The sequence below is a fragment of the Calypte anna genome, chromosome 3, assembly GCF_003957555.1.
Source record: "Calypte anna isolate BGI_N300 chromosome 3, bCalAnn1_v1.p, whole genome shotgun sequence".
In the NCBI taxonomy this organism is placed as follows: Eukaryota; Metazoa; Chordata; class Aves; order Apodiformes; family Trochilidae; genus Calypte; species Calypte anna.
In genome coordinates this window covers 54017494-54041993 of record NC_044246.1, presented here as the reverse complement: position 1 = coordinate 54041993, position 24500 = coordinate 54017494, and the positions used below count along the sequence as shown (strand labels likewise).

General features: G+C 40.7%; 2 protein-coding genes across 2 annotated transcripts in view; one reads left to right on the top strand and one right to left on the bottom strand.

Moving 5' to 3' along the window:
* The first annotated feature begins 5217 nt into the window (after nucleotides 1-5217).
* Nucleotides 5218-6173, top strand: MIXL1 (Mix paired-like homeobox). Its single transcript, XM_030447791.1, has 2 exons — nucleotides 5218-5531; nucleotides 5613-6173. Exons 1-2 carry the CDS (start codon nucleotides 5226-5228, stop codon nucleotides 6051-6053), a joined length of 747 nt encoding a protein of 248 aa, XP_030303651.1. The 5' UTR covers nucleotides 5218-5225; the 3' UTR covers nucleotides 6054-6173.
* A 2727-nt stretch (nucleotides 6174-8900) lies between these two features.
* The window catches only part of LIN9 (lin-9 DREAM MuvB core complex component), a 46990-nt gene continuing 31390 nt past the window's right edge, over nucleotides 8901-24500 (bottom strand). Inside the window, exons 9-15 of the mRNA XM_008501137.2 lie at nucleotides 23520-23639; nucleotides 23248-23349; nucleotides 15624-15704; nucleotides 12727-12852; nucleotides 12189-12371; nucleotides 11986-12083; nucleotides 8901-10047 (exon numbers count right to left, since the gene is read on the bottom strand). Coding sequence (XP_008499359.1) covers nucleotides 9942-10047; nucleotides 11986-12083; nucleotides 12189-12371; nucleotides 12727-12852; nucleotides 15624-15704; nucleotides 23248-23349; nucleotides 23520-23639 — 816 coding nt within the window. The 3' untranslated portion in view covers nucleotides 8901-9941. The remainder of the gene's footprint in view (nucleotides 10048-11985; nucleotides 12084-12188; nucleotides 12372-12726; nucleotides 12853-15623; nucleotides 15705-23247; nucleotides 23350-23519; nucleotides 23640-24500) is intronic.

The following is a 24500-nucleotide window of genomic DNA, read 5'->3' as shown; positions in this document are numbered from 1 at the left end:
CTAAAGATTTCCTCTTATTCAGAATGAAAAAAATACTAAAAACCTAAGCCTGGCACGCATTAATGATTTTAGCTCAAGGCCCTGCTACAGAAGCTGGCATTTATATGGCATTTTCATGACAGCAGAAGCTCTAGAGCAAACATGGTTATGTATGCAACCATAAATATGTGTCAAGTCTACAATTTGTGAGATAGTTATACAGGCATTCCTTCTTCAGTATAGTTTAAACTTAAGAAAGTGCAAAAGTGTGTTTTTTTCTGAAACTTTACCTAAGTTAATTAAGTCAGGTTTGTGTGAGGAGCCAAGGCTGTATTTTTCACAAATCACTGCATGGCAAACCCCATTGTGTTTCAATCCCTCCAGGACAGAGCAGCAGCCCTGCTCACGTGTTAGTTATCAAAAGCAATGCATTTATTTTGGTAACAAAAACATGATTGAATGTCACACTGACACCTACTCTTGCTGTGTATTCTGGGATGCTTCCCAAGACCCAGATCCTCAAGTCATGTAAGGCAGGATCTTAAACTGCACATTTAAAAGATGACTGTGTGATCCTTAACAGCTTGAGAGAACCTCCCCAGCTTGATGTACAAAAGACTGAAAAGAGCAGGTTAGCAAACCCTGCACATGGCCCATATCTCCCTCCCTCTCCAAAATCTCAGTGTTTCAGAGCCTGTCTTATCCTTGCTGGATGCTTGGAATCGGTAGCAGTGACATGATAGCATGTTCTCCATGTGAAACTTAGATATTTTTATTACAGATATGGGGCTATTTTGTATTGCGAGAGTCCCTTCATTACAAGTACCTCAGTGCAGCGATACTCACGGTATGGGCAAAAGCATAAGGAGTTTCACTCTTGACCAGATATGGTGAAGATTAATGTGATCAGCCTCTGAAGCAGGCTGTAATCTGTTATCTACACAAGGCAACCTGCTTTACCTGTTGAAATAGCTATCTCAGTTTTAGCCATCTTTATTTTAGTCAAGCCACTTCTGGACTTACCTCATAGCTTCTGGATCTTGAGGGAAGAAATCCACCTTTGCACCTGTACCTCACTGGCACTGCTTTCAGCACATCTGTGGGATGAGACTCTGTGGGAGCTGTGGAGAGGTGTCCTCATGTTGGGAGGGCAGAAGAAACCAAAGACCTGTGTATCATGCCATCCTGCTTGCCTAGGAGGAGCCTACTCTGATTTCCCCCTTACAGCACATTCCTTTACAGATAGACCACTGTCCTCCTTTTTCAATCTTGGATCCCTTTCAAGCCATGCAAATACAGAAGGGTGGCCACAAGGATCCTGCAGAGGAAATTAGCATGTAACACTTTGAGCAATGGGAAGGGGAAAATTCAATTCCTGTGCTTTGGTTTTGCCTCAGAGTTGGATTTTGCATCCAGTAAATACCGGTACATGGAAGAAGAGTCATTACCAACATACCTCACTGTGCTGGTATTGGCCAGTTAGCTCAGAGAAGGAAACTGAGGCAGAGAGTGGGGGAGTATACAAAGGACAGCAGCAAAGAAGTACACCCAGTATACACAGGCAGTGCAAACAGACCTACCTAGAGCAGCCTAAGCCACTCACAGGTAAGCTGTAGGACCATCTGCTGGGAAATACAATAGTCTGCAGAGAGGTGAGTCTCTGGGTGTGAGGCCCATACCCTGCAGCCTGTGTGTGTAATACTGGGCTATACTAAGGGCACTTTGCCCACATGATTCAATCATGGAAGCCCAGGTGCACCCTATCTGTTTTTTTGTAGGTGCAAAACACAGGTGTCCTACTCTGTATTGCAGAACCAATGGGCAGAATGCACAGCTATAAAAGACCTAATGCAACAAAGCCGCTCTTACAAGATAGTTATTGGCACACACCTGGTACCACAAAGCACAAAGGTAACTGAGGAGGCTTTTGGCCTGAAGGATATCACAGCAGTGATCAACGACTAAGCCTGTTTCCAAATTTATGAGCTGGAAATAGATCTGCTAGCTCCCAGTACTCCTTCGTGAGTATGTATTCAAAGTACTTGATAGTCATCTTAAAGGTCAGTCTGACACTAAAGCCCACCACTCAGGAAAGTGTCAGTGTCTCAGTTTTGTCCTCTTCTAGCTCAGCATCCGATTCATGTGGTGGCAGTCCTAGGAGTATGCACAGATGGGATCCCCTCATTTACCCCCTGCTCCACCTGGCAGTTGTTAACACTGACTCGATGTTTCAACAGTAAAACTTTTTATTGAGAGAGATGTAAGTAAAGCAGCGCGGCGGCCGAGAAGGCGCAGCCCCACCCACGGCTCCTAAATTCAATAATGGAAGACCGTTTTTTCGTAAACCCCTTTCCCCTTAGTCTCTTATCAGTTTATCATTGGTTCTTGTTTCGCGGGCTTCGCTCTGTTGCTGAGGGGAATGGTCACGTGACATTACTGTTTCGCAGGCCCCCGCGGTCGGCCCCTTCTCCTGTTTTCCTGACTTTTTTTACTTGTAAGTACGCTTGAACATACACTTTAAAATAACAGGATATAACATGCTACCTCAACAAACAGTCCAAGCGAACATTATTAAATTGAAAAATACACTCAACAAAACAATAAATTACTATTTTAATAGTAATTAAAAATTTTTTTTACAGCAGTGTCCTTTTATTTGTACAGCTGTCCCAGGGGCTGCTGGTGACCCATGGGTGAGGAATCCCTGCTGTCTATGCACAGTTAATTTATGTTGGGTTAGTTCCCTGTTTTGGGCTAGTGCAGTGGTGTTCTGGAAATGGGGGGGGGGGGCGGGGGGGGCACAGGGGTGGCTCCTGTGAGAAGCTGCTGGAAGCTCCCCCCATTCCAATGCTGGCCCTGCCTCTGGCCAAGGCTGAGCAGACATGGGAACCTAGATGCACCCCTGCAAGCAACAGATTCAAGAAAGGGGAACAGAAACTGCAAAAAAAAAAAAAAAAAACACAAAGACATGGAGAGCAGAGGCAAGGAGGAGATGAGAGCAATGCCACAGCAAACACAACACGGTTAGTGAAGAAGGAGGGGGAGAAGGTGCCTGAGAAATTATTTCCCTGCAGGCTGTATTGAGGTAGCAGCCTGTCCCCCAGCAGCCCATGCAGAACCGTGGTGGAGGTGGAACAATGAGGCAGACGTGGATTTTGTAGACTCTCTCCCATGAGAGGGACCCCACTTTGGACCAGAGGAAGCATGTGAGGAGTCCTTCCCCTGAGAAGGAAGGAGCAGCAGGAACAACGTGTGGGGAACTGACCCTAAACCTCCATTCCCTGTCACCCTGTGCTGCTAAGGAGGAAGCAGGAGTGAAGCAGTTCAGACCCAGGAAGAAGGGAGGGGTGTGGCAAACGTATTAAGATCTAGTCATGTTTTCTCTTTTTCCAGGTAGATTAAATTAGGGATTTTTTTTTTTCTCTTCCCAAGTTGGGTCTCTGGTTTTGCCTATTGCCGTAATTGGGGAGTGAAATCTTCCTATCCTTGTCTCAATTAATGAGCTTTTGGGCAGATTTTCTCCTCTCTGTCCCATGGTGGGGGGTGAGTGAGCAGAGGCCTGGTTCATACCAGACGGGCTTAAACAGTGGAATTCCCTGATCTCACACACACACACATCTTAGCAACCCACTCATATAAAGGGAAAATAGCAGGATGGTGGTTGACAGTGGGGGACTGCAGCGCCAGCAGTTACCCAAGCCTAGGCTGCTGCTGCCGAAAGAAAAACACATATATACCTGTGTGAAGAAACACATTTCCCTGTAACTGCTGCTTTCTTTGTCTGGTGCACTTAATCCACCTTAGCTGAATCCTAGACACTTAAATTAATATCCCTATAAATAGGGATATATAAATATATATCCCTATAAATAGGGATATTAGGACAATTCAAAGCAGGATCTAATCCTTTAGAAACCCGAAGGATGTCACATCTCTATTCTGAATTGCACGGGAAACAAATCTCTGCTGAAATTTTTCAGCAAATGTTATTTGATGTAAGATACAGTAAGATATTAATCATGTAAGTGTAATACGGAGTAATTCCCTCTTGGTGCCACCTGTGGCATCTGCACAGAATCTGCAGAGTAGTTCAAAACTTCCCATGTATTTTATTAAAAACCTAAAATACTACTGTCCGTGCTTCTTGGATCACTACTCACCATGCCCTCGTTACACTCCTAATTGAGAACGCTGTACTAGCCTCACTTTTCCACTGTCTGCAGACTGCAGTCCTTGATATCAGGAACAAACGACCTGGAAACTTCATTAATAAAAGCACCTGGATTGCTGCGGCGTAAAAGCACAGAGATACTTTAGGAATATAACTTCCAAAAATGACTTTTAACAATCAAAACACAAGCCTTTCCAACAAAGTACCTTTTCATATGACACAGCCCTATATGGACAAATGCTTCTTAAAGCACCTTGGTGAGGGGTCAGGCACTGCCTGTTGCCTGTTGGAGTGTGCGGGTAAGGTTTCAGTGCAAGACCTCTCCAGCTGGGAAACATTTATCACAGAAGTGCATGGTCTGCCTGAGCAGGAGCACAAAGGCACTAGCAAATGGATGAAAAAGGTGATGACACCAGTATCTGTCTTTGCTCTGTCTGTTGGGGCCCTCCAGGTGCATTTAATTTGCATCTTAAAAGGAAAAAAAAGTTTTTGCAAAAGGCACAGCGGGAAGCTGTCCTCTGGCTGCACAGCTCATCGCAAGGCGCTGCAAAGAGAGTAGCTAATTGTTTGAGTCTCACATCATGCGAGATCACTCACTCGCCAAATCGAAGGCCTGCTGGCAAACACCCATGTCCAGGCCAGCAGCTGTAGAGAGCAAACTCCGTATCTGCACCAGCTCTAGTGTTGTATCAGAAATAACCTACCAGGACTATGCCCTACCTGGGGATCCAACTGCACAGCACCACGTTATTTTGACCACTGAGGGCAGATAAAAACCTTGCTCCAGTCTCACTTTTGCTCCCCGTGTTTCGTTCATTGAGTGAAGCCACCCCTCGCCCACCCCCTCGGACACGGTGCCAAGGCCCGTGGGCTGAGCAAGGCAAGGGAGCCCCGGCCAGACATCCCACCAAGGACCCGGGGGTGAGGGCCAGGCGGCTCGGCGGGGTGCCAAGACCTCCGCGACCATCTTCCCCACGGAGCTTTGCCCCACCCGCCAAACCCCCACCCCTGCCGAGCCCCTTCCCTGGCTATAAAGGGTGGCGGTACGGCCCAAACACCCTCCTAGCCCGCTGCCATGTCCGCGCTGCCCTTCGGGGAGTCCTCAGCGGAGCCGCCTGCCTTCCCTACAGAGCGGTGGGCGGGCGGCGGGCCCGGAATGGCCTCGCCCACCCTCAGGGCTCTTCCCTTGTTGGAGCAGGGTCAGCGGTCGGCGGAGTCGTCGGAGGGAGCGCCGACGGTCTCGCAGCGTCGGAAGCGGACCAGTTTCACGGCGGCGCAGCTCGAGACGCTGGAGCTGGTCTTCCAGGACACCATGTACCCCGATATCTACCTTCGGGAGAAGCTCGCTGACGCCACTCAGATCCCCGAGTCCCGCATCCAGGTGAGGAGCGCCGGCCGTACCGCACCGCCCAGGGCCGCGCCCGGCCTCCCGCACTCCCTTACTGCCGCCCTCTCTCCCCAGGTCTGGTTCCAGAACAGGAGAGCCAAGTCCCGGCGTCAGCGGGGCTCGCCCCGCCCCGGCTCCACCGCCGAGCCGCCGCTAGACTACCCGCGGCAGCCACGCTTAGCCGCCCTGCGTCCCCCGGAGCGTCTCCGCTACGCTCTCTCCGGCCTGTCCCACATCGTACAGAGCGAGGAGGGGGGTTCTGCCCCCTACGAGTGGCCGCCGGCCCCTGCCTTCCCTCCCAGCCTCGAAGGCTTCCCGCCCAGCCAGCCCCGACGAGCCGGGGCCGCCTCCTTCGCGGGGCCGGCGGCGATGAGCAGCGTGGCCGGACCCTACCCGCCGGCTCGCCCCTTCTGCGGGCAGTACTCTCCTGTCTCGGACGCCGAAGACACCAGCTGCTACTCGGAGTCGGGATTGGTGTGGGAGGAGAACGCCCTGGCCGCCTTCCGCACCCTCTGAGTGCTGCCGTGGGAGGGACGCGGCCCGGGAGGTCAATTCTCCGGACTGGATGCGATGTCCTGTGCCAAACCCCATCCTGGGGTAAGCGGGTCAGGGGAAAGCTCGCATCCCTGTGCTACCTCACCCTTCTGCACTTTATCCAGTAGTAAATGATGTTACCTATTTATTTAAGAAAAATACGGGTCAGCTCTGTCATCTGAGAGCACCTTTTTACACTGTATTTAAAGATTTCTCTTAACATGTTTTGTTTTCTTATATAACCTTCTTTAGCAAAAAAGCTAACAAATTCAACTGTATTTTGAATACTGGGGACTGATCTTAAAAGAGTAGAAGAGTGGAGCTGGTTTGTTGGGAGTTTTTGACAGTGGAAAAAAATAACGGTTTAAATTTTTGCCCTGGGTGTATGGCTGGGGCACAGACAGGTTATCTTACCTTGCCTTATGTGGTACAGAAGCAGAGGTGGTGGACATCCTAGCTGCAGGCTTTTCCCAAGTCCTGAGAGCCAGGGCTGCTGTTCAGGTATGAACAGAGACCCAAGAGGCCTGAAGGACAGATTACAAAAAGTGCCATAAAACCTTTTTGTCAGTATTTGCTTTAGATCTGCTCTAAGCAACCACCCCTAAAAAAAATTTAAATTTATCTTCCAAGTAATACACCCTCAAATCATTGTCCTGCTCAAAGGCCCACCACTTAAGCCAAGGTTAATGTTTTATTACAGAAAAGTCAGAGAAGTCATTTTGTGAAGACTCTAAGAGCTCTTTAAGCTTTGAATTTCAATACTAGTCTGTGCTAGGGACAAGACAGAAGCTGTTCATGTGATGGGTGTTGGCCTGAATGACTGCACTGGGAAAATCAAAATTAGTAGCAACAGAAGCCTCTCCTGTAATTTATCCAGTTTATTAAAGACTTAGTGTATGTGCATAGAAGATAATGCCAGTTCTTCCTGCCTGTAAAGCTACACTTGTAAGCCTTGTAGACAAAATTGTAAGACTCCAATTATGAATGAGCACCTGAATGCCACGAGGGTCTGCTAGTTTGAGAGCACAAAAAAGGACAGTAACCTGCATCCTGCTGGCAGAAATACTCTGTATCAGGAATTGTGCTCCATTAGAATAAGGTCACCAAGGAACAAAATGTTTCAGTGTTGCCCTGTAACTGCAAGATCTGGGACAGCCAAACTAGTCAAGCTAAGCAGCACAGCTCAGAAAAACTGTCCCTGAAAAAATGAAGCAAAAACCAAAATCAGATGTGGTCTGCCCTGAGTGTATGCCTAAGGAGCTGCTAAGTTCACGGTCAGAAAGACTCAAGAAAAGATGTACTTGAAGGAGGGGACTGAAAATAAGCCAGTCAGTTTTTGGGCCGAGGCAAGGTGAATGAATATTCAACTGTAAGAAACCAAACTACTAAGTTCTGCTCCTTGAGACTTAAGTTATAGTATTTGTAGTGAGCTCTTGAGATTCTTACTGTGCTTAGGTCACATTTAGCTGAAACAGTCATTTTTGTATTTCACCAAAACTCACATAACCAAGAAGAAAAATGCAGCCTCTCCAACAAGAGGTACAGGTGTTTACATTGGTTATGTGAGTTAGTCAAATGTCACATTAAAGTGCATGGATATGCTTATCACAAATTATGTATCTTCCTATTATACTACTCTGCTGTAAGGATTAAAAAAACAAAACAAAGCAAAACCAACGAACCACATCAACATTAAACATGTTGGAAACAGAACGTTTAATAGTCCACGTGTAAAACCCATTGTACCAATGGAATCAGAGCTAATTGTGGTGGTTGTTATAAAGCATTCTGTATCTTGAAAGAAATGCATTTGCCACGAAAAGCAGGTTCCCAAATTCTCTTTGCTGAACTACATTTTTGGCAGTGGCAACTATAAGTGCCTACAATTTCTCTTCCCCTCAGTTTAGTACTTGCTATCACCAGGGCAAAGTTAGCCTCTTTATGTTTCTCTTGCCAGAAGTGCTAGTCCACAAGAGCATGCATGTGCCTAACTTTTAAGTATGCAAGCAGCATCTGTCGGGGCAGTAAGGGATTTTAGAGTTTGGTATGGAAATGCTGCTGCTGGAAATGGTAGTCCTTGCCTTTTCCTTGTGCTGGCACCAGCACCCAGCTCAGCTGGTTCTGTGTTCTGAAACAGCAGGACACTGGACAAAAAGGGTGACCTGTTCTTCAGCAGTGTATCTCCCTGAATGAGCACTACCACAGGTTTTATAAGCAGCAAATGAAAACTACAGGGGTGTGAGCTGCTTTTTACCGAGTTAGCAACAAATCATGTTAGTTACTGCCAGACTAAATCTACATGCTGTGAAGTCAGGCTTTGCCACTTTTTTTTGTTTAAATTAAAAGGGTGGTGGAGGGCACATTTCCATCTTCTCTACTAAACAGACAGTAATAGCACAAAATAACAGGTAATGTAATTACAAAAGCGATTGCAGGGACCTTAACAATGTTCTATTGCATTATGAAGGTGAAGCTCCACAGATAACTCAACAAAGCTAGTGTTCAGTATTATTTTGCAATATTTTGTAAGTTTTCTAAATATCTTTTAAAACACCAGCTCACCTTGTCCTTCTTTTTAATTTTCAGCAATTAACTTCCCTTAAAAAAAAGACCTGAGACCATCTGCAAAAAAGTTTGCATTTTTGTGAAATATATCAACTCTTATAGGTCAATTTATTCAGTTACAAATTTCATTAAGAATAAAAGATTTATACATTTCTCTTAATTAACAGAACAAGTTTAGCTAAATATAAACTCTGCACTAAAGTTTTGCAGTGGCACAATACCAACACAGAATACAGAAGCATTTTAAACTATACAAGATTTAAAAATTGAAAATAATCCTGTTTACATATTCTTTATACATTAACATATAAAAGACCTCATTTAATGAGGCATCTAAAAGAATCAAAAACATCTCTACAGCTATCTCTGAAAATTAATTTTTGGAAGTAATTCATTACACAGAAGCTTTACAAGACTATTTAAACAAACCAATACACACTTTATACAAGATTAACATTCCAAAAGATACTCATAGGCAGGTTGTCACTTTTTATTTTTGCAATTTAGCTCACTGGTCATCTTTAATTATAAAAATCTTCACATGTATATATGTTGAGTATTGTTGGATAACCAGTAATCTAATCTAAAAGTTGTGCAAAACAAAAAATTTGGAAAAACAGTAAGTTTAACCAGTTGTTTATATAAAACACCAAGTAAAGCATTTTTGTCCCATGGGGAGGGAACAAAAAGTCATAACCAATCTCTTCCTGAAAAGCACATTTTAATTTTCCTTCATCAGACTCCTATAAATTATAAATTACAAGTTCCAACAAGACACTGACTGATAACAGACCTGCCCAACAACAAGTCTACAGCTTCTGTCCACGATTCATATCCTGCTGCTGCTCCTTCAAATCAGGAACACTCAGCCCACACTGTCACCAGGCTATCTGAAGGCTGAAAGAGCAACTCTCAATACCTACAAAGAAGAGTAGCTTTATGTAACAAAGACTTGCCATGTGGCTACTAATTTGAGCCAACAGCAAGAGGTCTACAGAATTCATCTGAATTTTTAAAAATTAAGTTCAAATTATATGGAAGTATGTTTCCAACTTTATTATAATAAATGCAATTACTAAGATATTACCAGTTAGTAAAACTACCATATGTGAATAACAAATGGAGAAATCTAATGTAATGCTGGCCAGTAATGCTGGTTTTCTTAAGAAGCAGATAGGATATACTTCATAGGGTCCTTTCCAAGTTTTCTTTTGCCTTATCTTCTGGCAGTTAGGATATTTGGTGAAGCCTATATAAAGGAAGAGGATTTTCCAGAACAACTTGCTGTACACTTGAAAGAAAAATTCAGTCTCTGTTGGTGTTATTAGCTGCAAAAGCGTGTAAATTTCCCATCTGGCTCAGACCACTCTGAATATGTGCAACATGGATCTCAACGTTATTCTGAAAACAACTAAAGAAAAGAAAAAGAAAGAATGTTAACTCCATAGTTAATAGCTGTGTCTGGATATTGGTACTATGAAAGTCAAGGAACATGTCCAATACAAAATGAATCAGAGAGTAGTACATACTAATGCAACTTGAGAGAGACATGTGAAAATAGCATTTGCAACTACAGCTGCATAGAATCAAGTGTTACTGACTTGGGTGAAAACTTGAACATGGTCAGAGTTAATATAACAAAAATAGTATGAAGAGATGCTAAAATACCCAAAACAATTACAGTGAAATGGAAACATCACCATGTTATTCGCATTTAGTTGAATGCATTCCCATGTGCAACTTGCGGTGTTGTTCATGGAGAAGTTTCACTGTAGCGGGAAGTACCTTTCTTGCTCCTGAGGCTCGACAAGCTGCTGGCTTCTCCATTGCCTCTTACAAGAGTGAGCTGAGCTGCCTCTGTGGGTGTGTGTCCCACCTTAATTGGCCCCCTGGTCTTGCTCATGCCCAATAGGGGGCCTGTCCTAATCAGGCACAGGTGGACTCACACCCACTCTTTGGCAACTCGAGGCACCTGGTTTATCTTGTTTCTCTACATTTCACATATATTTGGGGTTTATTTTTGTTTTTACTAATGAAAAATGCTATAAAGCAGCATTTCTCAATAATTATTTTTAATTCAAAAGGCCATTCTACTATCTTTGCAAAGAAAGAAAGTTTCATAGAATCATCATAGAATGGGTAAGGTTGGAAAGCACCTTAAATATCATCAGGATCCAAACTACCTGCATGGGCAGGGACACCTCCCACTAGACCAGGCTGCACAAAGCCTCCATCCAGCCTGGCCTTCAACACTTCCAGGGAGGGGGCATCAACAACCTCCCTAGGCAACCTATTCCAATATCTTACTACCCTCATGGTGAAGAAATTTCCCTAATATCTAACCTAAATCTATCCTCTTTCAGCTTAAAACCATTACCCCTTGTCCTATCACTACCCTCTGTGGTGAAAAGCCCACCTTAGCTTTCTTGTAGGCCCCTTCATGGACTGGAAGGCTGCTATAAGGTCTCCCCAGAGCTTTTTCTTCTCCATGCTGAATAGCTCCAACTCTCTCTGTCTGTTTTCATAGCAGAGGTGCTTCAGCCCTCTGGTCATCTTTGTGGCCCTTCTCTGGACCCTCCCCAACAAGTCTATGTGTGTAGCTTCCCATCATTATGTAGCAATACAAGTGTGGAGGGTATAAAGAAATACTTAGCATTCAAGTATATTTTTCTAAATCATATAATTTAGCAGCATTGTAAAAAAAACCTGGTTGCAAATTGCTGGAGGCTGCGGTGTATTGCAGACAAGTATCACCACTTTCTTGCTATTCCAGTAATGTATTCTTAGGCACCTGATTGTGACAGCTGCTAATAAATGGCCCATGTAGACTAGATAGGCCTTTGATCTGGCACAATTTAGTTGTTTTTCTGTTTCTTGGTTTAAATATTACTCATGGAAGCTGGTTGGAAGCTGCAATTGTCTCATATGCCACCTTTTGATATTTACAGATAAGAGATTGGGTTAACTATGCAAAAAGAATACTGAACTTTACTGTTCTGTGGTTTAAAGAACTTGCAATACATTTTTAGTAGTACGATTTTGAAGTCTGAAACCGTTCTAAAATAACTTACTTGTTCTTATACACTAATGAAGAGCAAGAAAGTCTAGGTGTTGCTTCATCGATTTAGCATGTTTTTTCTTTTTTAAATCAGGTAATTTCCCTGAAAGGTTCAAACAGAAAAATGCTAATTTCACGCTCCCTTAAAGAAGCCCCCTTTTACATGGGGCATTCCTCTAAGTTACCAGATTAAAACCCTTAACTATAATCACTGTTCAATTCTAAATACAGAAAGAATTGCTTGCAGGCACAAAACATGTAATTAAGAATTAAATATTCAAAAAGTAATACCTGATATTTGAAGTGTCTATTGAATTCTTAATGTCATTTAATGAATCTGTTAGTGATTTAAATTCAAAGGAATTCAGGTCACCTCCTTCTGCTAGACACTGTGGGAGAAGAAAACAAAATATCTTTCGTAGTTCGCACAAAGAAACTGACAGCTTTAATGCTATGCATTTTATGACAAAAACAATTTTTTGCAAACATTTTACCTTAATCTGCAGTAATATTGCTGTAAGTCTAGAGATAAGATCAGTTAAATTTTCACTTTCAACACAAAGCTGTCCTGCTGTTGAGGAATTTGCTTGCCTGACAATCTCTTGAGCCTCCTCTTCACACCTACGCCTCAGATCTGTTGGTTGGTCTGCAGGCTGGAGGCCTTGGTCAGGAGCAAGCTGCATAGATGAAAAGAAATTAAGAATTAGTCTCCTTTGCATTTGGTAAATGTGAAGTGACAAATTATTTCCAAGTGTGCTCACAGGTATATAGCACTCAATATCTTCCCTATCAATTATGTACATGCATGCTTATTTCAAAACTGGTTACTGGCATCAGCAAAAGCATCTGCATTCTGGTGAAAGAAACAGAGACAGACAAAGGCAGAGACAGAGAGAGAAGGAATCCAATATAGCTGCAAATAGTTTCATTCCACAGTGACCCCCAGCCTATGCGCTATTTCCTGAAAATTCTAATAGGTTTTTTTTTCTAGACAAAACCAACTAATACATACAGATACCAGCACAATCTTACCTCATAACAGTACTGTTGAACTTTATGCAAAACTTTATTTAAGTCTTTGTTTAGTTGTTCCAGATCTAGAACAATAGTTGCATATCTCCTCTGAAAATCAATGCCTATTGGCATAGAATAGGATTTCTGTGGAAAAGACAAAGCATATGAAAGCTAATGCAATACTGTATATTTGTATCTTATGAACTCACCCAAATGTATTTTCACTTGAAAATAAGAGATATTTGAAATCCCAGTTTAGCAGAAAATTGTCAACATACATAACATTAAACACTAGTATTGCTGTTTAAAACTTCAAGTGACAACTCTCTAGTAGCTACCATGCTTTTATTCTTTTCATGAAGTACTACAATAATCTGTTGTGGTAAATACTACAGTGACAATCTTCCATCCTGCTAATTTCTCCAATAATTTCGTACAGCTTCTCTCTACTGCAGAAAACTATCCTGTCAGTAGAACAATACAGGACAATATGGCCACAAGCACCTATGCTGCAGAACCCACGGGTGTCTAGTAAGTTAGTGGTCACCTAAGATGACTCAGTGCTATGTATCTGTTAACAACCAACAGTTCTGCCAAAGAAAGTTACTAGAGCTTATATTTGGTGACAGGTATTTCAGGTTAGCAGTTTTCCACAAAAAAACCCCCAAAACAACAGGACATGATACTTTTTTCTTATACTGTTTTAAGATTGTTTTTTCACATAGGGTGATATTTATGAAATTGAAACAAAACATACAATGTGTTGTAAGATTTCCTCCACAAATGGCCACTTGCAAGATGAACTCGATTATTTGCACTGCTCCTCAGCCACAGGCAAGCCTGAGATACAAGTACCTCATAAAATCAAACCTGCACCTCTAGATTTTACACTGAGAGATAAAGCAAATTGCAAAGTCAAGAGCCTTCATCAGGAAGATCCAAGACAAAAACTCAAGATCAAGGTTTCAGTTATCATTTCAACATTCCTCATTAATCACTGAAATTAACTCCAAGGATTTACAAGTTTAAATATCAAATTAATAGGGCTTTAAACCAACACTGTAACTGTAGAATTCACTTAAGAGCAAACTGCAAACAAAAATAAATTTTACATATTTTCTGCATCTCTGGAACATTAAGAAAAATTTGTTACTTTCAGACCTTCTTCACTGACCAGCCTAGTCCAGGTTAGCGTTGAAAGCCACAGACTTCCCCACCAGAGAGGAAAGGCTAAAGCTATTCTATGCTAGTGACGATGAAAGAAATATTTCTCATCAGCAGCACTGTTTCTGATATGAGAGCAATCCAAGATGTGGAAACTGACAAACAGCTGACGTAGCAGACAAAAGATGGATGGCTTGCAGTAGATGGAAGCAGATAACATCCCTGTTACTAAGGATCCATGTTCTTCTCTGGAATGATGAGCATCACCTTTACCTTGTCTTTATTGCACGTCAAGTGAAAAAATGAATTTATCATAATTTTTAATTTGTTTATTCAAATGGCTATCAGGAAAATTTTTACAGTTCTATTTGCATGGTAACTTGTTTATGGTCTGCAGTTTACAATACTGATATCATGATTAATAAGATGTGCATATGTATGTATCAATACCTCCTCTGTTCTCTCACTTCATGTACTTTTAAAAAATGATTACTGCCAGATAATAATGGACCATATTCAGTACCAGTTCTGATTTTGGTCAGTTCTGTTTATTTCTGGATTCACCAGTCATAGAAGGACTGCTTTTAAATCAAACAGTAGTGTTAGTCTAACAATTATCAAATCACAATTGTATGAATTATCAAAGTTTGACCTTTGAACTATACCTAAATGAACGCAAAGGATTCTATTTTATTTGCACTAAGGTATGTTACTGATATTCAAGTGGACTGGTGCTGGACAAAGATTCTTCAAATACATTTTAAAGGCCAAACAACAGCTATTCAGTGGCACAAATATAGATGGTATTACCAGGGGACAAAAAGGATTAGAAGACAGACTAAGAATATGACCCAACAGGAAGGTAATATGTCCTCTACTTTTATCAGGAAAGCCTTGAATAGTAATGGAAGCTGCTGGTTTACAAAGGGAACAGCACAAGGGAAGAATTTCAGAAGTATCTTAAAGTCTTAATCTAGGCTACAACTGAGCTAAATTCCCACAATAATAAAATTCTTCAACATTCAAATATTTTATATGAAAAAAATCAGTCTTTTTTATTTCAAGAAATCAAAAGAATCCTCTTCCTTTCCACAAACCTTTAGCCTTCTGTCTGTATGCTGTAGAAACAAATGTCTGAATGGATGCTAGGAGAAAGTTGAGGCTGATAGCTTTCAACTTTCAAGTTGACCGATAGCCGTGGGTAGTAGAAGAGGCATTTTTTGGATTTTGATTTACTGATAGATTACATAAAACCTATCAAGAAAAAACAATTCTGCTGCTGCTAATTATGCTGTAGCTGCTCTGGTATTGTAATTTAAAACACCAAACAAGGCCAATCAGAGCTCTGAACCAAGTTACTGTTTTAGCCAGAGAGCTAAATAAATGCCTACTAACTGCAAAATAAATTATTAATATCTTATCATATAAACTTGTACCCAACATTCTGAAAGTACGTATTATTTATTTCCTTACTTTATGTCAATTGACATTTGCTAACCCAACGTTAACATTAATCAGTATCCAAAACATTCAAAAAGCTTTGAAAAAAAAAAAAAAAGCATCCAAAGCTTTCAAAAAGGGAATATTTGAAACAACTAACCTCTCTGAAATTGTCTTTTTTTTTTTTAAATTTCATATTATAGAAGGAGATAAAATATAGATTCTATCCTAGACTCTAGATTTAATTGTACCTACCTGCACTAGCTGTTAAAGCATATCCTTTTTTAAAACTGAAAAGAAAACATTCTCACCAGCTTTTCTGCTTCTGTATTCATCTCTCTCAATTGTTTGATGTGTTCCTTCTTGATCATAAGGATTTTTGATAACCTGGTCTAAAAAAAAGGAACTATTTTTAGAATTAATAGGTCAGGTCCTTAAGCATTTTTCAAATGTCACAAAAATTCAACATTTTGTGTTTCTTTCATAATTTAAAAATACATTTCTCAGTTGTTCATCAACTTATGATGCAGAAATAAAAAAAAATAAAATTAAATTGTGGATTTTCCATATATTTTAAAAGCATTTTAAAGTACCCTAGATTGGAGAATGATAAAATCCATCAGATCATGTTCCCTATAGGAAAACAAATATAATTTATAGCTAGCAGGAAGCTGAAGAATTAAGAAACTTTTTTTTTTTCAGCTGTTCTCAGCTGTGCCCTTAACTCAGTACCAGCCCTTTGTGTACAGTCTTGCAGTAAAACCTCATGAAGAATGCATCTACTTTATATAGAGCATCTCTGGACTTTCCATTTCCCTCTTTCATAAGAATACCGTTTCTGCTGCACTTAGGACCTAGCAGGCTGAAGCTGAAATCACTCCTAAAACTATTCACTCTCTCTAGGGCCCTAAGAGAAATTCTGGCTCAGCTACAACCAGCAACAGTTTTATTACTGATGTAAACAGAGCCAAAATGTCAAGTGTTATAAATTGCAAAGGGGTTAACTTCATCCTACTGGTGGAACATGGAACTGGGAGAAAAAGGGATTCCTAATTCAGCATACATCTGCTCTTTTATATCCTTTTTTGATTTTTCGAGTTCAGTCTTAAAGCAGCAAGGTTTGCTACCCTGACAAAACCTAATGGAAAATTGTTCCAGGACCTCTTCCAGCTAATTATGAATATTCTTGGAATTTCCACATTAAATGCATCCTTGTTCTCTTGATAGAAATTTTTTCTGCCAAAGCTGTTTTTCAGCTAAATATAGGCTCTCTATCCCAGTTTATTCATACACAGTAAAATCATGTTTTCTCCACTGTTCTTTCACAAAAACAATGAAAACCCAAGCCTTTCCAGTCTCCTCTCTTATAAAAGGCTCTTTATCTCTGAAACTTTTGTGTCCCTCTGTATCTTTTTTCAATTCACTGTTATCTTTCCTGAACATGAGCAACAGGAAGCCTATACCTGTGTTCTAATTAACAGACCTGTAAACCACACCTGTAAAACATTATCAATACTTCTCTCTACCACAAATACACAGCTAGATCTATCTTATAACTGGATGGCAACAGATGGTCAGACACAAAGATAATACTGCATCAGTTATCACACTTCCAATTCTAGCTGCTCATTTCTGTCCTTCTGCTGTCCTCCAACGCCCATGCTAATCCAGCATTTAAAGTTCTGCAGTGATGTGAAAAAATCGGGGAACTAATGGTAACAAATTCAGAAAACGCAGGGGAACATATAAGTTTAAAATTTGTAACTTGTGAGTTGTATAAGCTCTCTGATCTAGTTTCTAACACACCACACAGATGCTAATATTGGCAAAAATCATGTAGAATATTTAAGGATACATATTACATGTAAGGTTTTTTTTTTATTTATTACTTGTTTCTTGTTGACTTTACTCTTAATAATTTTATTTTTCAAGCCATTTTTCTCCTGATATGCATGTATTTGCTGACAGTAAAAACCACAAAGAATCAGTAGAACTTGTGACTAAACAGTGTAATTAAAACAGTAACTGTAATTAAGTTAGTTCTCCCCAGTCCCAGTGTTTGCTTGTATCATAGTTTGAACACGATGAACTAAAGCAGGAGGGCTTTCAGACTCTGAGCAGGGCGGAACACATCGGGCTCTATTCCCTCCCATTTCTTGCCCAAATTCTGTAACAGGCAGACCGGAAGCTCGCTCGCCCGCTCCTCGCTTCGCCGCTGTTTCCCTGCACTCTTTCAGCATCACCTCCTCAGGTGCTCTCGGGAATCCGCATCCATCGGTGCTGGGAAGAGCCGTGGAGCCCCCGTCCTGAGTCGGCCCTGCCGCAAGGGGGCCTCAGGCACCTATCCCTGCCGGCATCGAGATCGGGTTGTATACATATTTGAATACATTTGTATTTTTGTTCTTTTCCCGTGTGTTACTGCCTTTCCTCTGCTCTTGAAGATCTGTTTCAGTTTTAATTTCCAACCTACAGTCTCTCGTTCTTCTTTCCCTTTTATCTTCCCCTGAGAGGGTGAAGGGGGAGGGCAGTAATAGAATTCTGTCCTCTGATTTTGGTCAGCCCAAACTGCTAAGCCGTGACAGTTTACAACTGTAAGTCACACATAAAGAGTGTGACATTTATTAAACATTTATAAACATTTATTTATCCGTGTCTGCATGTAATTTTGGCTGTACTTCCTGTTCAAAATCTATTTCAGAACCCGTAAAAAAGTGGCTGTGTTGAAATCTAATTGAAGGTGTGATGCGTTACTTCTGTTTTGCCGAGAAGAAAGTTTTTCCATTGTTTATTCATGGTGTGACAAATAATTGTCTGGCAATAGCTGTCCAGTAAGTTTTATTTATTTTCATCAAAAATTTTGTGATCATTTAATTTCTGAATCACTATTAAATCAGAATGAAGGCTTTTATATGTTACCTTTTTACTCTACCAGTGCATAGTTTGAACATATGTAATGGTCACCTTTAACATAAAAATACCTGTGGACTGATGAAAGCAGAGCATCAGTAGTCTGTATTCACTAGTTTCACATATTTCTCAACACTGAATTTCAACACTATTCCTAAGTTTCTAACAAAAATACTTAAAATGTTTGAAATGGTAAGTGTAAAAATAACGCACAGTCCCTCAACAAGTTATCTTTTAAGCCTTGTGATTCTTTATAAAAAACCTGGGTAAAGTATTAGGTTGTTCAGATACACAAATGCCAAAAATCTGTAGCTTTATTTGTTCAAAACCTTCTGAGAGTCCTAAATTTAAAAATACTTATTAATACACGGTCTCTGTCAAATGCCACGGTTAGTAATACAAGAGGTGTATACTTTTAAAACTTTTTTGGCCACAAGTAATAATGTACCAACAAAAATGAGTGAGAAATCACACATTTTAAGATTTAAATTATGTAAACAATAACAGATAATTTAACAAACTAAACAGTTGTAAAATTCAAAACACCTTAGTTTCATTGATCATACTTGGTGACAGAAGTAGGAGGGATTGGTGCACATACAGTTTAGCAGCATAAACAAAGACTATCTTCTATAGATTTCAATTTTAATCATTAATGAGATAATTAATTTTTAAAATTTTTATTTTTAAATTCTTAAAGTTTTCTTAGCTAAACCAGTTGCCAACCCATCTTTTTCAAGACTGTGTTAGTACAATGTTTCCCCTAAAAAACCTCGGCAGATTATTGTCTCAAATAAAATTCACTGTTAAATGGTGAAAATATTCATCTCATGTAAGCTACAGATAAAACTTGATTCATTTGACAAATTTCATACACTCTAAAATATGAGACGCATTTAACAATGTTATTTCTCTGTTCTTAGTAGTTTAAACACAGATCATTCCAACCTCCTTTACCATGTTTGTAACAGCTTTCATTGTTCAGGTACTCAATTGTGTATCTTAAGGTAAGCCAACATAAGCAATTATATTCTTCCATCATCCTCAAGAACTTGCTTCAATGAGTTTTGACATTCAAAGAATCTCAGCTGCCTAATTAACATTTGGACATCTGTGCTCTTCTAAACTGGTGTACAATAAATATTTTCTGAGGAATTATTTCATAACAGTGAAGACAAAAACCAGCTTTCTTATCTGCAGCATGTATGCTTGCTTTCATGGAAAAGGAGGCTGCTTCTCCAAGAGGGCAGGACTTTATATAATGTAAAATACAGTAGTATCCAATAAATGGTTAACGCACATGGGCAAATGTTGCATAATGCAAGCTGTCCTGGTTTGGGCCAGAATAAAACCAATTTTCTGTCTAGTAATTTTACTTTCAGCTAAGTCTCTTCTAAGCAGATGCACTTGCTGAAATTAACAGCAAGTCTCTGCTTCTAGGTCTGATAACACTTGATGTTTATAGATACGGCTAGAGAATGGTACGTAGAACCAAGGCCACTGCTTGGTTCTGAGATACATCTTGTGCTCTGGAAAAGGAAAGGGAGTAAAGGGGTCACGCCTGCAACCCACCTTTAGAGAACAGCAGAACACAGAGGTGACCAAAATTGACAAAATGGAGTAGCCCATCCCATATGCATCATACTCAGTGTAAATTTGAAGGATCACAAGGGTCAACTTTTTCTTTGTCCATGGGCAGCATCCTGGAAGGATTCTGTCAATTCATCTGCCTTTGATCCTGATCCGTGTCCTCCTGAATTCATGTGTTCTTAGGGGGAGGGGAGCAGGAATAGGATATCACTTTTGTATATGTATCTGTATATTCTTAATAATTTTCATCATTATTAAAGCTGTGTAGTTTAGTTTTCAGTCCATAAGTTTCTCTCCCCTATTGTCTCTCCTTTCTCTGTCAGGAAGGGGTATTAATAGAGAACATCTGTCATTCATTTAATTGCTGGCCCAGTGTTATACTGTGACAGATTTATGGTGCCAAATATTTCTTAAACTCATTAGCTCAAGCCCAGGTTCAAATTCAGACTAATTTGCCTGAATAGTTTGAATTCCAACTCCAGTGGGAGGATACCCAGATGGCTCCACTGAGAGGGAATCAGATTTTTACCTGGAAATTCCACAGGGTGGAAATTGAATTTATCATGCTATACCTGTGGTATTTAGGGTATGTAATATGCAGCTTTGCAGCGGGGATTAGCATCAATATGTGGTTTACTTTTGGTAAGCACTGCTTAAGAACTGTACTTGTGATTTCGTCTTTAATACCGATATTCAGTGTGGTACATTGTGCTTCCTACAGATGTAGAAAACTTTGTTGGTAATTATGCTTTCAGTTTTAACTTGGGAAATTATACCACTCTATTTTGTGTTGGGTTGGGTCCACCAGACTTTGGTGAAAAGAACATTATGTTTCTGAATTTCCTGCTGGGTGTTATTAATGTTTCTCATGTACTGGGGACAACTATCCCCACTGTGAGTGAGCACATCTGTTCAGAGACTGAGACCTGCCCCTCGTAAAGAGAGCACTGCTGCTTTTGCCTCTGCAGCTGTCCTATCCATGCAAGGCCATGACTGATACAGCTGGCAAGAATTGCCAGCATTGCTGCTACAGCTTCAGCTGCTTCTTCACCCCCACGCTCAAGATGCTGCTGCTATTTCAATTAAAAAAGAGAGTCCTGCAGCTGCTACAGCTGCAGACACTACAGCCACTCCCACTCAATCCACACCACTACTTGTCTACCCTGTGGCTAGGAGCAAAACAAAGAAACAGTCAGGTCCTGGCCTTTATCCTCATGCAAAATCTCCAAAATTTGCACGTGATCAGGGAGCAGGTCCTTCTCAGGCAGTCATTTGAGGAAGAGGACTCAGAATCTGAAGGGGTTTTCTTATCCTATTCAATGAGGGACTCCTGTACTCTGAGACTTTAGCTGTATGGCAGGTGAACCACTTCTTACTTGGTTACTCAGACACTGGAATGATGGGGCTGATACCATGCCATTAGATGAGAAGCCAAGCAGTTGGGATCCCTGGCCAAAGATGCAGGTATTGACCAGATGATTGTGAAAGATACAGGAACTATCAGCCTATGGAGGCAACTCTTGTCAGCTGTAAAGAAGTACTCATGTAAAGATTGCTCACAAATCAGGGCAGTCATGTTTGACAAAGCTATCAAGTATCTGAAAGAACTGGGTGTACGAAATGTAATTTAATGATTTTTTAAATGATGATCAGATTATAGATCCTTATCAAATGCCTTGCCCTAAGTCTATGCTGCAAAAGTTTGTGCATGCTGCAACACCCCTATTTATCCATATGCTGTCAGTAATGTTATGGGTTCCTGGAGACCTTGAACCAACTGTGAATGATACGCTTAGACAAGTACAAGAGTATACAGATGCTGTCATTACTCCCCATCGGGCCTGGATCCCAGCTGTAGAGGAACTGTGTAAACCCTGTTCTTCCCCAACAGGAGAAGGGGACCACATTGCAGCCACTAGGAAGAGATGCCCTCCTATGAGACTGAATCAAGAGAAACAGAATACAGTAAGAGGTATCCTATGGTGTCTCCTGCATGATTATGGAGAGGAGATTAAAAGCTGTGATAAGAAAGCTACTGCTGGCCTACAGGCATGAGTACATGAGCTGCTAGGTACAGCAAATACAAGAGAAAGTATATATATCCTCCTTCTAGAAGGATGGCTGCTGAAGTCTCCAGTGTGAGGTTACCCAGTCAGAGGATATGGGTGACTCAAGATTTCTGTATATCAGGTATGAGTAATGGAGATACAAGCCTCTGTAACCCACTTGCTGACACTACTGCATACACTCAAGCTTAGAGGGTGCCCAGCCTCCAGTCAGGAGGCGGAAAGGGACAACTTGGCATAGACTGCCTCAAGGGAGGTGACTTCAAGGACCAAAAAGGGTATTGGTGGGCCTTTGGAATAGCAGTTGCAGAGATCAAGATAACAGGACAGCTGCATACTTTTTCCAGCCTTTCAGATGACCCTTCTGCAGTGGGGTTGCTGAAAGTTGAAAACCAGTGGATGTCAATTGCTGCTTCAGTAGTGCATTGACAACAATATTGCACCAACTGAGATGCTGGGATTCCCAAGGGCCAAGACATACTTGGTGGGTGATGATGGAGAATGGAGAAGTACAATGTATATACCTCAAGGGAATCTAACACTGGGTAAGAATACCTAAATTTGCCTGACTAGCAGAATCAGGGAGGATGGAATTTTAGGGGTCATGGATTCGAGCCCCACTTTAATTGCTGTTATGTGACATGTTGCATAATACTACATAAAATAGTACCTTAAGTATTTTAGTAAGTGCTTTTCAGGATAATGTAGTGATGAAAACAGACCTAGGTTCATCGACTGGCATCCAGTAACTTCCTCAAAGCTGACATTAATAACCTGTAACCCATGGACAGGAACAGTGACAACTGTTCCTTGTCCTGAGAGACTGCTATAATAGATGGCTGCAGTCATGGACTAAATGAACTCAGTGGGTTTCGGTATTGAAAGATGGTAATAATCTGTGTATATCTGTATGTGGGGACAAGAGATAGTGATTTCAGCATGATGCAAATGATACGGAATAAGGGGTTTAATTGACAGCTCAGTGTAAACTGTTAGACAAGTACATTTTAAGTTTTTTTAAAAAGTCTTAGCACAGTGGAAAGTTTGCAGGTAGAAATAGTATCTTTTTTTACACCAAGTGGTAGGGGTGGGAAAAATAAGACATGCTTCTGGAGACATAAGGCCCTACACTGTGGCTTGAAGGGATGTATATTTCAAAGTTTATGAAAAAGTGGGAAAAAAAGGATAAGGGAAGGGGGATTTTGAGGGCTAGGGAGCATGAAGAAAACAAGTATTAACATTTTTTCAAAAGCTGATTTGTATATCACCATATCTGTCATAAATCAACAGGTCATTTAAGTGCAGAAAAACTTGAAGAATAAACACAAAAGGACAACACACAACAAAATTAAGACTTGCAGTTAACACTTACCACTTGAATGAGGAATTCTACGGGAAAGCCTCCTAGTGTTTCACTATCTGTGCCTGAAATTTTGTTTTTCCAGGAAGATTGTCCTAATAAAGGATCACTGTCCTATAGAAGAAAGAATATTTTATTTAATAGCTTATTTTTAGAGGTATTTGCTAGAATTTTTATCTTGCTGGATAACCTCAGATACTAATCTCAGAAACTGTTTAAGGCAATAGCTTCAACACTTATTAGTGTTTATCAGAATTTAATACTACATTGCAAAAGTAACTTACTGTAAGTGGAGACTGGAGTGAAGATGTATATTGTAATCGGGGAGGGGTCATAAGGAACCTTGAAGGGCGTTGTTTCTGCCCAAAGGCAGCAATTGGCATGGTTTCATGAGGCTCATTACTCTATAAAAGACAAAAGGATATGCTTTAGCTGTGAGATTCATTAATTTTACACACCTGCTGAAAAACAACTTATTTCTGGAATCTGGACTAGCCATATTCATCCACGCCCCAAACCCAACAGTTAAAAGATTAACAGTTTGCTTTTGGGCTAGCAGAAGCTTCAAAATGGTATTCCATTTCTGGAGTTTTCAAAGTTACAGCACTGCATCAAATAAAATCTGCAAGGATATTTCTAAAAATTCTGTTGGCAAGTTGCAGACAAATCATAACTGGAGTTCAGCAGAAGCTCCCAACTTGGATCATGACAGATACTAGTTCTTAGACAAATTAAGGGCCCTTAGTAGATTCAACACTACAGAAGATTCAAAGGAACCTGGGTCCTCTAAAAACCTTGCAGTCTAGGTCAGTCTTTGGCAGGAACAATCCCTGGAAGCAACATCCCCACAGGTAGCTTCATTACTATAAGAAGTTTTCATATGATGTTCAATGAACTTGTAATACTTGCTTGTGACTATCAGAGGCCTTTCCAGACTTTGGCAAATGACAAAGGCTCAGATTTTCTTGAACATTTTCTACAAATCCTCCCAGGACCCCACAGCAGAACTTTCTATGTGATATTACACTATTTCTTATGTTTCTTCATATTAAACTCAGGCTATTATAACAATTTGCAATAGTAGGTCTAGTAAATTATTTCAGCCTGAGTCATCATGGTTTTGTCATAGAGGGTTATACTGTTCTATAAAACCTTAAACAGTAGAAGCTCATTCCCTTTGAATTTCCCATGTATCTGTTATGCTTATTTCTACTTTATGACAATACCACCTGCATGTAATATTTTAAATTTTCTTTTGATTAAAC